Source organism: Melanotaenia boesemani, chromosome 2 (genome assembly GCF_017639745.1).
Source record: "Melanotaenia boesemani isolate fMelBoe1 chromosome 2, fMelBoe1.pri, whole genome shotgun sequence".
Taxonomy (NCBI): domain Eukaryota; kingdom Metazoa; phylum Chordata; class Actinopteri; order Atheriniformes; family Melanotaeniidae; genus Melanotaenia; species Melanotaenia boesemani.
The window spans coordinates 22629349-22645873 of record NC_055683.1 but is presented as its reverse complement, the minus strand read 5'-3'; the positions used below and the strand labels follow the sequence as shown (position 1 = coordinate 22645873).

At 38.8% G+C, this 16525-nt stretch overlaps 1 protein-coding gene across 7 annotated transcripts in view; it reads left to right on the top strand.

Annotated features, from left to right (window-relative positions):
- Positions 1-14951, top strand: part of LOC121650823 (septin-9-like) — a 74688-nt gene extending 59737 nt beyond the window's left edge. For all 7 annotated transcript variants that reach the window (XM_042002579.1, XM_042002593.1, XM_042002607.1 and 4 more), the window contains 9 exons: positions 4563-4772; positions 6760-6888; positions 7091-7172; positions 7485-7622; positions 8899-9016; positions 9300-9395; positions 9507-9603; positions 10444-10495; positions 13528-14951. In XM_042002579.1, the coding sequence (XP_041858513.1) occupies positions 4563-4772; positions 6760-6888; positions 7091-7172; positions 7485-7622; positions 8899-9016; positions 9300-9395; positions 9507-9603; positions 10444-10495; positions 13528-13669 (1064 nt within the window). In that variant the 3' untranslated portion in view covers positions 13670-14951. The remainder of the gene's footprint in view (positions 1-4562; positions 4773-6759; positions 6889-7090; positions 7173-7484; positions 7623-8898; positions 9017-9299; positions 9396-9506; positions 9604-10443; positions 10496-13527) is intronic.
- The last annotated feature ends 1574 nt before the right edge of the window (positions 14952-16525 follow it).

Sequence of the window (16525 nt, the reverse complement as noted above, 5' to 3'; positions counted from 1 at the left end):
CTTTCCCTGACCTTTATCTTTTTTTTTTAACCTCCCCCATACTCAGTTATCCTTTTCCTTTTTGCTTCTTCTTTACTTTATCTCACATTTATCCCCACACTTCTGCATTTCTTCCTTTATACTCCTTTTGTCTCCTCTGCTTTTGTTTTCCCCTCTATTCTCAAAAATGCTTTGTGGTATAGAACACTGTTGGCTGTATTTACGAAAAGCAATGCAATCTGATACTTCTGGGAGAAAAAAATCTTTAGTGACTGTAATTGAAAACAGCATTACAGCAAGTCCATGGAGTCATTCTCTGCTTTGCAATGGCTGAAATTAGTTTAGCTGTCTTACAGACTAAAAGGGAGCACAATAGCTATGACATACCAATACTGGACCAAGTAGAAAACCTTTTAAACAACTGGACTGAGGGCTCGTTTACTCCTTAATAAAGCTAGTAAAAATATATTTCTCTCTGAGGTTTTAAATTCAAACTACAAGCGCTGTAAAGAAATCTTGAAATATTTCTCCAAAGACATGAGCTGCTCATTAATAAATCAGTTACAGTCTCAGTGAAAGAAGCTGAAATGTGAGCTTTAAAAACGGAGCTAAACTGCTTGATCAGGATTGAAGTTGGGTCGGATTGTATTGACAGTTAATGGCAAAACTTGAAAACCTGTTCTACAACTTCCATCTCATTTTCAAATGTTTAAGTGTGATTGGTACACTAAAATCAAAGGCATTCCTTTTTCCTTTAGTCTTGAAACCTCAGAAAAAGCATATAAAGCAAGAATTAAGAGGAAACTATCTTGGATGACAGTGTTTAAAACGTGGTATCTGTAAACTTCCAGCTGAGTGTTTCCATTAACTCAATTACCAAAAACAAATTGGTATGCTTTATTATCCACCAAGGTTAACGCAAAACCTTGTTTCTTCATAAAGCTGTCCTTAATGTCCCACTTTAACTTGACAGTCCCTTTTTTTGCAGTCAGGTCACTCTGTTTGGGTAAATAACCAGCTGGTGAGCTCCCAGTCCAAGATATTTTACAGATGGAGGTCAAGTGTTTTGACATTTATATGACTATGCACGAACTGCTTGTTTCCTGACACCTGTGTTTATTTGCTGAGACCCGTTACAAATCTACAGTACCTCATAGATGAGCTGAAGGTGCTGAATACCTCTGCCTGATAAATAGTCAGTGTATTCAGATGGAGGCTTCTCTGAAGTCCTCCACCATTCTGGTTTCAATCAATCCCCAAACAACAGCTCTAACATTGTATAATTCACTCACAACTTGACATGCTTTGTATCAACATCTCTGCGTTGTGAGACTTGTTGTTTACTAAAGTTGATGACAGTTTACTACCTGTAATGAAAGTGATTTATTGTGGTTTTTCAGTAAAAGCTGGATTTCCCACAGTTGTAGTCAAGGACTCTTTGGCTCTTTGTGTGTTACATGTTTGCTAAGTTGTTTACAGTGTTTGACATTGCTTTGACTTGGGAAAATTAGTAGTTTGCATTCTTGAAGGACGGTGAACAATGCTTTGAAGATCCTTTGCTGCTCTGGTCAGGGAAATCATTTAGTTACTGACTACTCTTTACTGTCACCTCTATTCACCCTGTCTCTTGTTGGCTTTAGGATTTTTCCTTTCAGACAAGGAGATTAGTGCATGTTTACTATTTGTTAAACAGAACAGGTCATTTGTTGATACAGTAAATGTGGTCTGTATTGTTATCTGAAATGTGCCACTTATTTCAGGAAGTCCTCATGTCAGTTGCAAACACTGACTTTCACAGAAAGTTTTTAAAGGATATAAATGGTGACCAGAGATTAGCAGTTGAATAGCAAAATGGAAAAAAATCTTAGTGGCGCATTACGCATTTAATTATTCCAATAACACTGTTATCACCTATGTTTCTTATGCTTTTAAAACCTCACTGATCATTGCAAAATTAGGGGGGCTACAAAATTGGAAGATGAAGCTTAAACTTGTTTGTATATAGATAACACTTGGTTTAGTAAGCTATATCACTGCAACAAAAACCCTCTAAATGTACATACAATTATCTCTATTCCTGTTACATTTGGGAAAAGAAAAGAGGAGCAGAATCAAAGATGCTCACCTTTTAATGATAGAAAAACACATCAAATTATCACAATGAAGCCAAGAAGAAACTGACTAGTTATAATAGTCTGAAATCACTCAAATAGCTGTTTCAGCTTTTAGATATTTTTCACAGTTTAACTTAAGATTATTAATTTACAGTCTGTAGAAGGTGTATAGCAATATTATATTTTTGAGTTTTGCATACATCGCTGTGGCGGGATGATATTTGAGTACCAGTCTGAAGCTAATGTATCTCAGATCTCAGTAAACCTCATTCATTTTATGTCCATTTACTTTGATGCTTTGCTGGTATTGTGCCTCCGGTCAAACTGTTCTTACAATGTTACAACCTTGCCTGAGAAGGTGTGCTGGCCCAAAAGATCAGAGACATATGATTGATATCAGCAATGGCATCTAATGGGAAAAAAGGGGTTTTCTGAGATGGTGAAAGAAATGCAACTAAATAGCAGAAGAGTAGAAGAATGAAGGAAAGAAATGAGTTTCAAACTGAAGAAGTAAACAAAAATGGAGACAGGTAAAACTTTGAGATGGAAAGGGTGAGATTGGGAGGAAAACGAGAAGCAAAAGCAGAGGCATGGATAGAAGGGAGGAGCAGAGAAGAGGTGGAGGGCATTGCATCGCATTAAGTTGCTGACTGACCGCTGGAACAGGATGGGGAAGTGGCGAAGGAGGCCAGGAGAGCTGCTTCCATAAGTGGGCCTCTATGACACATGGATTCACACAATGGGGCATATTATAAAAGTAAAGCTTGACATTTGGAGTTTTCACAGCAGTGTTATTCTTCACTGATTTCTTTCATTAATCAGCCCAAAGTCAGTTTGAAGTGTGTGCACGTTTCCAGCAGCAGTGGTGCTGGTCCCTGCTGATTTAAGTGATTTGAGTGAACTGGCTTGTTGTCTGTACTACTTCATCTTGAAGCAGGCAGGAATCCAATAACTGTTAAAATCTTGGCTGGCAGTCAGTTATGTGCATGTTCACGTTTGCATGTTTTTGTCCTTGTCTTGTCTACTTGTCAGCTGTACTGTCAGGCGAAGGAAAGGGTCATTTTGTGAGGTTATTGAAGCCAGCGTGCTTAAATGCACAAACTCTAGCATGTATTCTGGGACTTTGTGTGCGTATGTGTGAGGCAGCTTGGCTGAGAGTAGATCAGATTTCAGACCCTTTTCCAGTCTTGCGTTAACAGGACAGTAACACAGCTCTATAGAGTGAGGGGATGGGAGGCCTTGTGAAGGGTAGCAGCCACATACAGACACAGATATAAACACTGTCATCTAAATCCTTCACCTGAGAGAACTGAATACATGGTTGCTAAGAGACATGGGCTCGCTCTGCACATACAAACTTTGATAAATGTATTAAAAGTTGAATATTTATCTTATGAATAGACATACAATTGTTAACATTCCACAAGTGGACATTAAGTTAATCATTATCAAAACAAACTGTTTGAGTAACCTTCTGCCAAGTCTAAAGCACTTTAATACTAGAGAACATATTTTCTAATAGTTTTCTGTTGAGACCAGGGGCTGTGTTGGAGTGAGACCAGGCATCCCTTCTGTTTTAAATTCATGAGGTGTTTTAAGCAGGGTTGCAGTAAGTTTGGCAATGCCCGTCAGTCAGGCCACCACCTCGTGTCCTGACTGAAATGTCTTAACAGCTATGAGATGAATTAGCAGGGAATGTTATGCAGACATTTCAGGGTCCAGTTACCTCGACTTATTTATTAAACACCTTAACCACTTTGGCAGTTTTGATTTTTACTGAAATATCTTTATCAGTGTCGGTTATGCAGTTTGGTCAATAAAGTTACTGTGTACACTTATGCCTCAACAAATCCCTTAAAAGCTCCCATCAACCTCAGGTATGATGCATTTACTTGTGTAGTTATTTGAATTGGGCAGATTGACAAAGGTTGATTCTGTTTTTTGGCAGCTGCTCTCCAAAATCCAGCCAACTGGTTTTAAATGACTTCTTGCTTTGGTGAACTTTTAACATAATAAATGTGTTATCACTAGCATTTAGCTCAAAGCTTATCCTCTCAGTGCTGCCAGTAAGACTGCAGACTTTCAGACTTTTGATGAAAAGGCTGGTAATTCAACCAAATCTTCTAATTTAATTGTTTCTTGATTTACATGTGTCAAAAGCAGTTAATTACCTACTAAGCAATTTAACAGTTCATTGCAAATTGTTTGGCATTTCTAACTAAGGAACTAAATTCCTGGAGTTGTTGTTTTATAGATATTTTCCAAAAGAAGCTGAGCTATGGTAGTTTTTTGTCCACTTCCTCATCTCACCTGCAGTACCTGTTTTTCACATTCTCTGCATTGCTAATCAGACAACTTGCATATCTTTTTGCTTAACCTCCCTTCCTTCCTGTCAAACACTTTTCACCTCCGTATTTCAGCTTAGCATCATCCCTCTAACCTTTTCTGTCCTTCTCTGTCTCAAATCAGGACCAGAAGTGATTTCCAGCTACAGCAGCAGTGCCATGTCTGAGGCAGTGGTGCCTGATGCTATGGTGTCCCCAGCAATGGGCAGTCTGTACGGGGAGAAGACCTCTGCTCCCGTGGTAGACTTCAGCTATGTGGGCATTGACGCCATTCTGGAGCAGATGAGGAGGAAGGCCATGAAGCAGGGTTTTGAGCTTAACATTATGGTAGTGGGTAAGTTCTATGTTTCACATTGACTAAAATGTTTTAAGATGATATAAATGTCACAAATAATGCATAACAGAGCAAAAGATTCAGGGCTCTAATGACCCTGAATCAGAGTAATTATAGAAAATGGATGGATCTTATATGTAGGGATTCTTGCAACTGGATGGACTTGTCTGGTATTAGGGTTTAAAATATGATTTAAAATATGATTAAACTTATTTGTGTGCATAACAAAATTAGTTCAAGATTTCTTTACCCTATCATAGCTTAATAAAAAAAAATGATCCTGAATCGGAATTGTTCTTTGACCTTATAACTTCCTGCAACTTTTCACAAAAGTTTACATTTAAACTTTTAGTCATCATCATCTTGTTTTTTCCTCCCCTCATTCTTTGAGCTTTTTAAATCTTATCAACCTCTTCCGATTGCACTCCAATGTCTATTTTAAGACTACCTCAGCCAACTCATGTGTCCTTTTCTTTCTAATCATTTCTTGAAAATTGAGGAAAATTGAGAAAATTGAGGCTTCAAACTCATTTTAGTAAGCAGTCGCTCACAGTAGATTTCCAACATGCTCTCTCTCATTGAGTCTTCATCACTGTGATCAGACACTTTTAAAGCAGGAGTTAATTACACACACCTCAACAGCAAACAAGCCACCATAAAACCCATCACACCCCTCTAATGCTGGTCTCCTCCGGTTGATGTTGACGGTTGGCTTCTGTTTCTAAAAAAGAAAAAAAAAAAGCTTGTTTGAGAAACAGCCTCAGGGTTGAGACGAGGGTAAACAGAATGAGACATGTCTGGTTTCCATGTGGATTTTACATTCAGGTTAAATCACTCTGCCAACAATGTGAGAACAACGTAGGAAAGATTTTTGTGAAAAATAGAAAGGTGGGTTTATCTGTGTGATTTGAGACAAAGTACTGATGTCAACAAATGAGTACAGAAGTTTTTCTTAAATATCTGATTTTAAAACGCATAAAAAGCACCTTGTATCTGCCAACAAGATGAAAACGAGCAGCAGTTTTGAGAGGGGAAAAAAAGTCCCATCTGTAAGAACATGATCACTATTGGTGTCTTGTTTCCTCATAGCTTCTAAACATAATTGAAACAAAATCCATGGGATTCTTACCACATACAGAGGCTAAGTGTGGGATTTTGGCCCCATCTCTATGTTGAAATGTCTCTCAGTGACAGAATGTTACCCCTTTGCAGCTGTTTTTAGAGAGTATGCATACAGCAGAGGTTGGAATTAATACCGTCAGAGATCTGCAGCAGATACATTACTGATTTATCATGTGGTGCCTCCTAAGGCCTCCAGCTGTTGGGATGCTTCATTTGTTGCATTTAGCCATTTGCAGCCTATGCCAAAGTGTTTCAGGGTTTATCTCCATAAATTATTGATTTTTGCTTGAGTTTGAACTGTGAATAGCCACCTGCAAGTGAACACCCCCCCAAAAAACATAACTTTTGTCAGCATTTTGCCATGTAATCATGGTACAGCTTTAGTCTGCTTTTATCAAGATAGAGTATTTAATAAACAAACTGCCACACTCATTAGACTTTGATGTTCCTTCAAGAAAACGTTACCATAGATTAAAGAGACAAAGTCTTGCAGAGGTTGTTAAGAAATGAAAGTGAAGAAAATTGCTTTGCCTTGAGGTTTTTGTAGGCAGAGGTGGGTTGATCACTGTAGCAGCCAGACAGCCAACACCCGCAGCCATCCTGAGTTTCAGATTACCTTGAAATATTTTTTATCAAATTGTGTTTGGGTGGCAACCTGTCCAGGGTGTATCCTGCCTCTTGCCTGATGGCGGCTGGGATAGGGTCCAGCCCACCCATGACCCTGAACTGGAATAAGCTGGTATAAAAAATGGATGGATGGATTGTATTTGGGTTTATAATAGCATCAGTATTCAAACTGTAGTGTCCTTATTGTGCAAGCTGCCACTGTAGAGATGTTATGTCTCATCTGTCTTTTTGCTTACAGGACAGAGTGGCCTGGGAAAATCTACTCTGATGAACACTCTGTTCAAGTCTAAAGTCAGCCGGAAGTCAGTGCTGGCCACAGCCCAGGAGAAGATCCCCAAAACAATTGAAATCAAGTCTATCAGTCATGGTATGGCTCAAACAGCTTGACTGTGTGCTACCTTTGTGTTGTCTCTGCTGTTCTCTTTAACACAAGAACGCTTTTGTTGTATGTTTTTTTTTTCAGCAACCTCTTCAATTCACATAGTTTAAATGATTATCTAACATTCACTAATCATGCTTTTGACTATGCAGTGCTGTCACTGGCTGAGTTTGTGTATTTTTGTGTGCAGACATTGAGGAGAAGGGAGTGAGAATGAAGCTGACAGTCATTGACACGCCAGGCTTTGGGGACCAGATCAACAATGAGAACTGGTATAATTTTACTATATATGCGATGACCTATAAGTAATGAGAGTTGTATTGACATCAGCATCTAACCAAACACTTGTCCTCTTATCTCTCTTTTTCCTGTCTTACATTTCCTGTGTCTGATCTTGTGCTCTGTATTCTTATCTCCATCCTTTTCTTTGTCGGCCCGTATGAGCCCCTCCTCCTTTCTCCTTTCAATCATCCACCACTTTCCTTCCTTTGCTCCTTTCTACTTCTGTGTTGCATCCTTCTTTCCTGTTTTTCTGTCCCCTTCCTCCATGATCACTATCTTACGGCATCCTTGCCATGACTCAGCTGGCAGCCCATCATGAAGTTCATTAACGATCAATATGAAGCGTACCTGCAGGAAGAGATCAACATCAACCGAAAGAAAAGGATCCCCGACTCCAGAGTCCACTGCTGCATATACTTCATCCCCCCGACCGGACACTGGTAACAACACATGAATTAGTAAACAGATCAATGTGGGAAATTGAGATGCACAAAAAAAAGGGATGTAGTGAAAATAGATTTCTAAATGCTTCAACACAAAAATAACACATTTTGATATTAAAAAAAAAGGGGTGGGACCTGACTTGGTGACATTTTGGAAGAATTACATCAGCTGCTATTATTACAGGCTGAAACTCTGCGTGTCTCCTGTGTTCGTCTGCATGCATTTATACAGACTACCTTTTGTTTATTCTCAGGTTTTAGAATTTGAAGCAATTTAAAAAATCTTTGCTTTGTTATCCTTCTTATTGAATGCACACCCGCTCCGTGCTTTCCCTGCGGAGTGATATCCCAGAACACCATTCCAACCCACATTCACTGGAAAGAAAGGCTGTTCTCTCCAGGTCTTGAAACAGCACAGTGTCCCAAGTTTCTTACAGATGAACACATCTGGCTCTGATCGAACTGCTTAATCTGTCTTGCCTCTCTGCACTCAAGTTGGCTCAGGCCTGCAATGACTGGAGCTAAGGGGATTGGGGTGTACTTGCAGAGGGAATTAGGGGGAGGGTGCTCATACTCTTGTGTGTCCATCAAGTGATATATTTGCCATGCAGTCATTCTTTTTAATTAGCGTAACCCTAGTCGAGTATTTTTGGGAAAAATGTTGAAGCAGCTGCTTCTTTTGAGCCAACAGACACGGTTGATAACAGAGCACTGTTCAAGTACTGCACCTCTGTTGGCATTTGTGTCATGGCCTGTCTTTACACCCCCCCCCTCCCCCACCCAACACTGCAGATGTCACACGGTCTGAGCGGCAGCTACTTAGGACTTGTCTTAAAAAGCTGGCATACAGGAAGGACAACAGAGACAAAGTCTTTATGTGTGTGGGTGCATGTGATCAATGATTCACTTTTGTCTTTCTTCATTGTGCTCTTGCATGAGTGCACCAAGCTATATTTGTCAGGGTAGTGTTAGCCAGGCCAGAATCTACTGCTCCAAAACATGCAGATGCTGTCTCAAACAGTAAGAAATGAACTGGCTTGTAAGTGGACGACAAGTCTTTTTCACTCTCATTGAGCAGCTGCGAACACAGGCTGTAAAAAATGACAATCACTCATGGATGCAACAGTTAAACATTATTCACAGTCATTCTTCCATGTGGGAGAATTGTAAGGAACATCTGCCCTCTGGTGAGAGTTTTGTGGTAAAATCTCATGTTTTTGTTCATATATTTAATCTTTCCCATTGTCTGTCTTGTTTTCTCTTTCCTTCTCAGCCTTCGGCCTCTTGATGTAGAATTCATGAGACGTCTCAGTAAAGTGGTCAACATTGTCCCGGTCATTGCCAAGGCAGATACTCTCACGCTGGAAGAGAGGGACTTCTTCAAAAAGAAGGTCACTTTTGTCTATTTTCTCTTTAATATATTTCTTTGTGTACTTGTCATCCACACAGATTAGGTCATAAAAATCCATCCTCTGAACTTTTTATTTACCACAATGACTAATCTCAAATCTTTTATGAAAATTTGTGTTAATCCCAACTCTAATCTGTATGATACGCAGATTTAAGTTAATTTGATGTTTGCCTATTTCCTCCTGTAATTAAAAGTCTTAGACTGTATCCCAAAGAAACCAGTGGGTTAAAGGGTTGCTCTATGTTTGAACATGTCCTTTGCAGATCAGGGAAGAGCTGCGAGCCAATGGGATTGATGTGTACCCCCAAAAGGAATTCGATGAGGATGCAGAAGACAGAATGATTAACGAAAAGATCAGGGTGAGGCCGATCATTTAAGGTTTAAACAAATTGCTGGCAGGAGTTGTGACTGTTTTTAATCTAACTTGAATGTTTTCTAACTCTACTCGTTTATCCTTGCTCTTGGAGCAGGAGATGATCCCGTTTGCTGTTGTGGGCAGCGATCAGGAGTACCAGGTTAATGGCAGGAGGCTGTTAGGGAGAAAGACAAAGTGGGGAACTATTGAAGGTATAAATATTTTTCTCCTTTTTATTATTTAAAAGAAGCTGTCAAAACAACAGTAAATACACAATTGAAATGGAAGTGGTTTTATTAAGAGGAGAAAAGGGAGGGAGTTGCAAGCAGTCAACCTCTATAAACAAAGCTCCTTTCAGCCCAGACTGCTGGCGTGTGCCATGCAGTTGGCTCAGACTGCAGCAAACAGTGAGTCTGTCTGAAGAGCTCTGATTTGTTATTCTGTCTCCAGTGACGCAAAGATGAAGTGCACGACGGATTGTTGTACAGGAATTAAGATGACGTTAAATTTCATCAATGTATGATTTATATTTACTTTTGTTTTCTAAAATCTAGTAAAACAGTTGAAACTTATCAACATTGTAGTCTCATTTTACTCCCTTAGTTTAGTTTGTCACCATTTATGTTTTTTAGTGTAGAATTGGGCTTTTAATATTTAATTATGTTATCCACTCCAGAGAGGAGGCCCCACCCATAGTGTCTCTTTAAGGAAGTTTCATTTCCTGAGTGTGCTGTGCAGACACACACACACACACACAGTGGGAGTGTTTTTGTGTAGTGATTCTTATCTCCTCAGAGGGACGTAACTAATCTATGGAGTAGCTGAGGGCATCTGAGTGTTGAAAAGACGTAAAGCGTCTCAGTGTTTTTAGGAACATGACACTAAGATCAATGACTCCACCTAGTGGAGTTGTCAGGAAACTCTACAATAAGCAGTCAGTAAGCAAATCACACAGCTTTCACATTGTTTTGGTCCGTTGTTGACAGTTGCACCAACAAGAGTTTCTATGTGACTTAATTAAACAGCTCAATCTCTTTTTCTCTTCCTTGTAGTTGAGAACATCGCCCACTGCGAGTTTGCCTATTTAAGGGATCTCCTCATCAGGTGAGTGAATTTTATTGATTTATAAGAGCCAAAACTCAGATAAGTTTAATTTTTTTAATGTCCATAGAGTATGTGTATATATATATATATATATATATATATATATATATACAGATGAGAATTTTCAACTCTGAGAGGAATTTGGACCTTTTAAAAGTGGACATCCTCATGACAACATTGTTTTATTTAAAACTACCTCCAATATAGTGACAAATGATAATAATACATTTTATTTCAAAGTGCTTTTCAAGACCCCCAAGGACACTTTACAACATAAAACAACAGAATATAAAAGGCAATTAAGAATAAAACAACAAAGTGCACAGAAGAACAAAAAATACAGAAATGGATGACTGGCAGAGTAAATTTGTGTTTTAGTGGTTATAGTGTGTAGGCAGTTTTGAACAGGTAAGTTTTCAGTTTGGTTTTGAAAATGGCAAGAGTATCAGAGTTTCTGATGGGTGGTGGCATGGAGCTCCAAAGCTGGGAGCAGAGCGACTGAAGGCACGACTCCCCAGGGACGGGCAGAGGGCACAGTCAGATGTATGGAGGAGGAGGATCTAAGGGAGCAAGATGGGGTAGCAATATGGATATCATCAGACAGATATGGAGGGGTGAGGTTATGGATGGCCTTGAAGGTATGGAGGAGCAGCTGGAACTACTGGATATGTTGCAATACTAGGAGCCAGTAGAGTGGCTCAGTGGCTCGAAATGATAATTACACATATTTTAAGTCTTTTTTTGGGGGGGGAGGGACATTGAAATGGTTTTTGATCTGACTTTGTGTTCTTTATACAGCAGTTTGTGGTTTTGATAAATGATATAAAAATAAAGTTTTGTTTTGTTGTGACATCAGCTGCAAGGTACTGCTGACAGAGTAACATAACATAATTTTTTATCTAAAATATTTCACTACAACTGATGTTCCCGAGCATGCAGAGTCTTCATGTCATATTGTGGTAACAAATATCAAACAAATTTAATCTTAAATGTCCTGAGTCTTATGAATATGCAATTTTCAAATGTAAAGTTAATCAAATGTCATATGTGAACAAATTGCATCTGCACAATGGTAGACCAGCACATGGGTAGAGCTCTACGAGTGGATTGGCTATTAAATTTAAGTCATTTGTGTGTTTCCAGTTTAAAACGGAAAGAGCAAGAACATAATTGGAGATAATTACAGCCGTATTCAGCTGTAATGAATCCAGTGGAAGATCATCTGTTGTGTCAGAAACCATTTCTGCACAGGCACACCGAGTTTAGGTGCTTCATAATATTTAGTAATGGAAAAATTAACAGAAGTCGGCTCAGAATCATGATGGATGTTGAAATGGAAAGAGTGTATGAAAACAGATTCTTGCGTGTGATAATTGACTTCAAATTGACTTGAAGTCTCACATAAACAACTTAAAAGCAAACATGTCCCAAGCCACTGCATTATTAAAGATGTATTGAATTAAAAATCATTATATGTGTTATATTGCTCCCTAATATGTGGAGGTTTAGGAAGCACATAGAAAATATAATAATAACTTTATAAATTATTATAAACAAAGTGCTGTGCATTGCAATTTAAATGACTTAAAACGAGTAAAACGGACAAATTAGGACTCGTATGATAAAGTAAACAGGTGGGTCTTTAGCTTTGCTTTTTTTTTTGTTTGTTTTGTTTTTTTTTGGGAACCCTTTTAAAAACCAGTTCCCTGGGAGTAGCGAACATGAGAAGGAACATAAGGTTGCACAAGATCAACAAAATAAGATGGTGCAATGCCAAGCTTAATAAATGAGAAACAGCACCTTGAAATCAGCTTGAACCTGATAGGCTGGCCAATGAAGAGGGATCAGTACAGGAGGAAGGTGTTCATTTTCCCCCTGAGCTCGTTAAAATGCAAGCTGCAGCATTCTGCACCATCTGTAGGCCTCCAAAACTTCTCTTAGGCAAACCCAACAGAAGGCCATTACAATAATCAATGTGAGAAGTCAGATGATGACTTTTCTGGTCCAATGTCCAATATCATTCCTGTCTTCGCCAAGTTAAGTAGCAGGAAATGTTTTAGATAACAGTTGCGAGACAAGCCTTGAGGTTGGACATGTCTGATATGTTTCCAATAGTTGTTGGCGTGTATAACTGCAAATCATCAGCACAGCAATGACAAGCAACTTTGAAAGAATGAAGGATAAACCAACAGATGCCAGATGGAGAGAAACATCAGTGGACCAACTTCTGTTTATACTAAACCAGTTTACATGCTGCAGAAGAAAGCTGTAAGAATTGTTAACGGGTTGGACTATTATGAATGAGTCGAAGGAATATTTTTTTTAAAGTCTAGTCTTTGAAATTTCATGATTCAGTTGAGCTCAGCCCGGCATTGATGATGCACAAAATAATCTCCTTCCATGTTGTATCCAGTTTAAATTTGGAGAAAAGAAATATGAAGTCCGAGGACAAGTCTTATTTAAGAAGGCAAGGGCCAGGATGGATATAAGAGAAAGATGTATATCTGTTAGAGGGTAAACTTGTGGAGTAATTGTGATGAGGAATATGAGATGGTGTTCTTCATTATGTACATTGAAAATAATGTTAAAAAATGTGGTGGTCAACAAATACTAAAGTGAGATATGATTATTTATAAAATACAAATTTTGTCTCAGAAAGGACTTTTTTCTTTTTATATTTCATTTAATTTTTGCTTTGTTGAAGTTAGTTTTGCCTTTTGGAATATTTCTATGTGAAGGATTGTGGGTGTAATAATTATGACTTCAGTCTACACTTTTGTCCAGTTTCTTCACATTGAAATTAATTCTGGATTAATAAGATTTGTTTATTTGCCTGGTTTTGTTGTGTAGTAAATTTGAAATGACCAAAAGAAAATAAAACAACAACTTTAAATTCAGGGATTTCAGCTTCAGAACGAGCTAAGTTAATCTTGAACCTAAAAATCAGTGACTTATATGATGGTTTGGTTTGTTTTCTCTTCTCTGTCTTTTAGTGTTTACTATGTGTGTGTTTTTTTATGTTTTGCTCTTAGGACCCACATGCAAAACATTAAGGACATCACCAGCAGCATCCACTATGAAATGTATCGCGTGAGGCGCCTAAATGAGAATAACACGGCAGTGGCTCACGCCAATGGTATCCCAGAACATCATCTGGCCGCCCACGAGATGTAGACACCGCCCGCTCCATCTGCAGCGTAATGCATTAGCTATGAGACTTTGATCTTCTACGACAGTCTTCCCGTCATTACAGCCCCCCATCTCACAGGTGGGATAGATTTTTTCAAAGCCTGCCCGGGAGACTTTATTTTCAGTGACTTTCCCTTTCAGCTGAAAGGACATTGATGTCAGTTTATTGCCTCTTTAACAAACCTTATCTGCTCATTATGCTCTACTTAAAGACAGTGAAGAGAAGATTCGGTCTTCATAATGTGCTGCAGCTTGATTTTTTTTTTTTTTTTTTACCTGCTTACACATCTCACAGTTATTGTTTGTGATGCCAAAATGTCTTTCTACCAAACCAAATTAAACTCAGTGTTCCTCAGTGGAAGATTTACTTTTAACAGGTAACATTTAATCTCATCCACTTAGTTTTGCCATTCTTTTTGTTTTGGGTTTTTTTCCCGGCAGTTCTTGTAGGAATTTGTGCCTCGAGAAACAGTATTTTACTTTTATGCACACACTTTTATCAATATGTATGAAAGTATTCATGTTTTACTGGACACACTACATCATCTGTCATTGATGAAGTATGTTGGAAGAAGGCTGGGCAGCATTTTCCCAACATGTAACGCATGCAGCATCATTCAGTGGTCTCTCCACAACTAAAGGTTACCAAATAGCACATTGTATGTTTTTGTCTCAACCTGTGTTTTGCTTTAAATGTTATATGTTCATGTTGAATATAGACGTCAGGTCCTTGACATCTTTTTAAATTTCAAGTTATAAATGTCCTTGTTTATTAATAGAAATATCTTAAGAGTGATTTAAGATGAAAAAGTATTTATGCACGTTATAAAATGTGAATGTTTTTCATCAGTTGTTGTTCACTTAGATAATAAACACTCTTGCACACACACAAAAACAAACACTAATATTTTTCCTGCTTCTAGGCCCACCGTAGTGCCTTATTTATTGGATGTTTTGTTAGCTTGTTGGCTGAAACTGGAAAGAGAGCAGGTTTGTTGGTTCCAACCAGAACACATTTAGACATTTTTCAGTCCTGTTGTCATTTATCTGGAAAAATGTAGTCGTTCATTGACCAGGATGGTTTTTTTTTTATCTATTTTCCATAATGTACCAAAAATCTTTCTCTTTCAACCATATATAATTCCCTATGCTGTCACTGTCATGTCTTGTATATTCTACTGTGTTCTGATACATTTTTGTACTTGTATTATTGATAACAAAATTTCCTTTTCTTATTTTAAAGAAATAAAGATTGAAGTTGTAAATATTTTACTGATTGTGCAATTTCCCTTTAAGACTCCTAGAAACTGATATTTTCGTCTCATGGCCTAGAGGACGGCTTTTTAGATAATTTTCTGCAACACTGGAAAGTCGTAGCATTTAATTGCAGGTGTAATTCACTTACTGGAGCAGTTAAGTTGTCATTAAGCCTTTCCTTGATTAGCTTCTGAAATCAATATGGCTGCCGAGCAGGTCAGTGCATAGCTGATTAGCGCTAATTACTGGAATGCATGAGTGAGTCTTTTTGTCCTCAGTAAGAAAGATGGGAGTAGACAAACTCCAGACGGGACCTGAAGATGCCAGTGAGGTTGTGCAGACATCAGCATCATGTCCTGAAGCAGCAGAATTTAGAAAGAACACGCTTGTTCCGAGATATTTTCATACTCAATATGTTTTGAATTATAGATCATTTGAATTAAGTTGAAACTCAAACTACAAGCTATTTTATACAAAAAAAATAACAAAAAATCACGGTATGAAAAATAAACAATGTAACACAGAAAACCTGGTTACAAATCAGGGCTTAAATGTTCGTGTAAAGGGAGGATTCACCACAGAGCCTTTTAAAAATGGCGACTTGCAGCCTTGTTCCTTAAAATGGTGTCTGCCACACCCCATCCTCCGTGATGTTTATGTGGCGCATGCCAGTGACGCCCGTGACCTTGAACTTTGAACGCCTCATCTCATAAGCTGAGGGTTTTGCATTCTCATACTCCTTTTCTCCCTCCGTGTCCCCCTGGAAACAACAGAGAAGCAGCTGCATCTCTGCTCGCACAGCCGTGGCTCGTCGCCTCCCTGCATGCCACCCAGCAGCCGTCTCGTTGGCACCCACCCAGCTCTTCACCGCCTGCTTTAATGACGTTCATTAATGAGCTGCTTGCTTTATGGATACTAATGAAGTTGGCAACTCCAAAAAAGTGAAAGAAGCAGTTTGTTTGACAAGATTTGCACATTCAGAGATGCATTTCAGACAATGACGAGATACAGTTTGTGCTCATGTATGTGCTTGAAAGCATGTTGAGTTGTACTGAGTACATCAGCTGGTGTTTGTGCCAGATTGCACCGTTCCAGCTGTTTCAGTGCTCGGCGACAACGGCTTTGCCACACTCCAGCCAGACTTAAGCACAGATGAGCATATTTTCTGCTCTCCAACAATAGGAAGATGGACAAACCACTATACCAAGCATTACAGATTGGACATTAAAGGCATGCTCATTGGTCAGGCCTGGCACATTGATGGATGACACCTATCGGAGCTGGACAAGCCCTCTAGATGGAAGCCATCTTTACACAAATTCATCCTCCTTAGTGATATAAACACATGAATATGCATGAGGTGGTCCCAGAGTATATTTACAGGTGAATTTGCTCTGTTGAATATTAACTAGAAGGTGAGCTTCAGATAGTTGAGCAGATTGTCAGTTACCTAACCTGTAACACCCCTCTATTTGTTTGACAAATGCATTGCACCTCATTGCTACATCCTGTTAACAAGCCTGCCCAGCAAATCTGCATAGAGCCACTCTGCTACCAATTAACACCTGTTTGTAAAACGAGCAT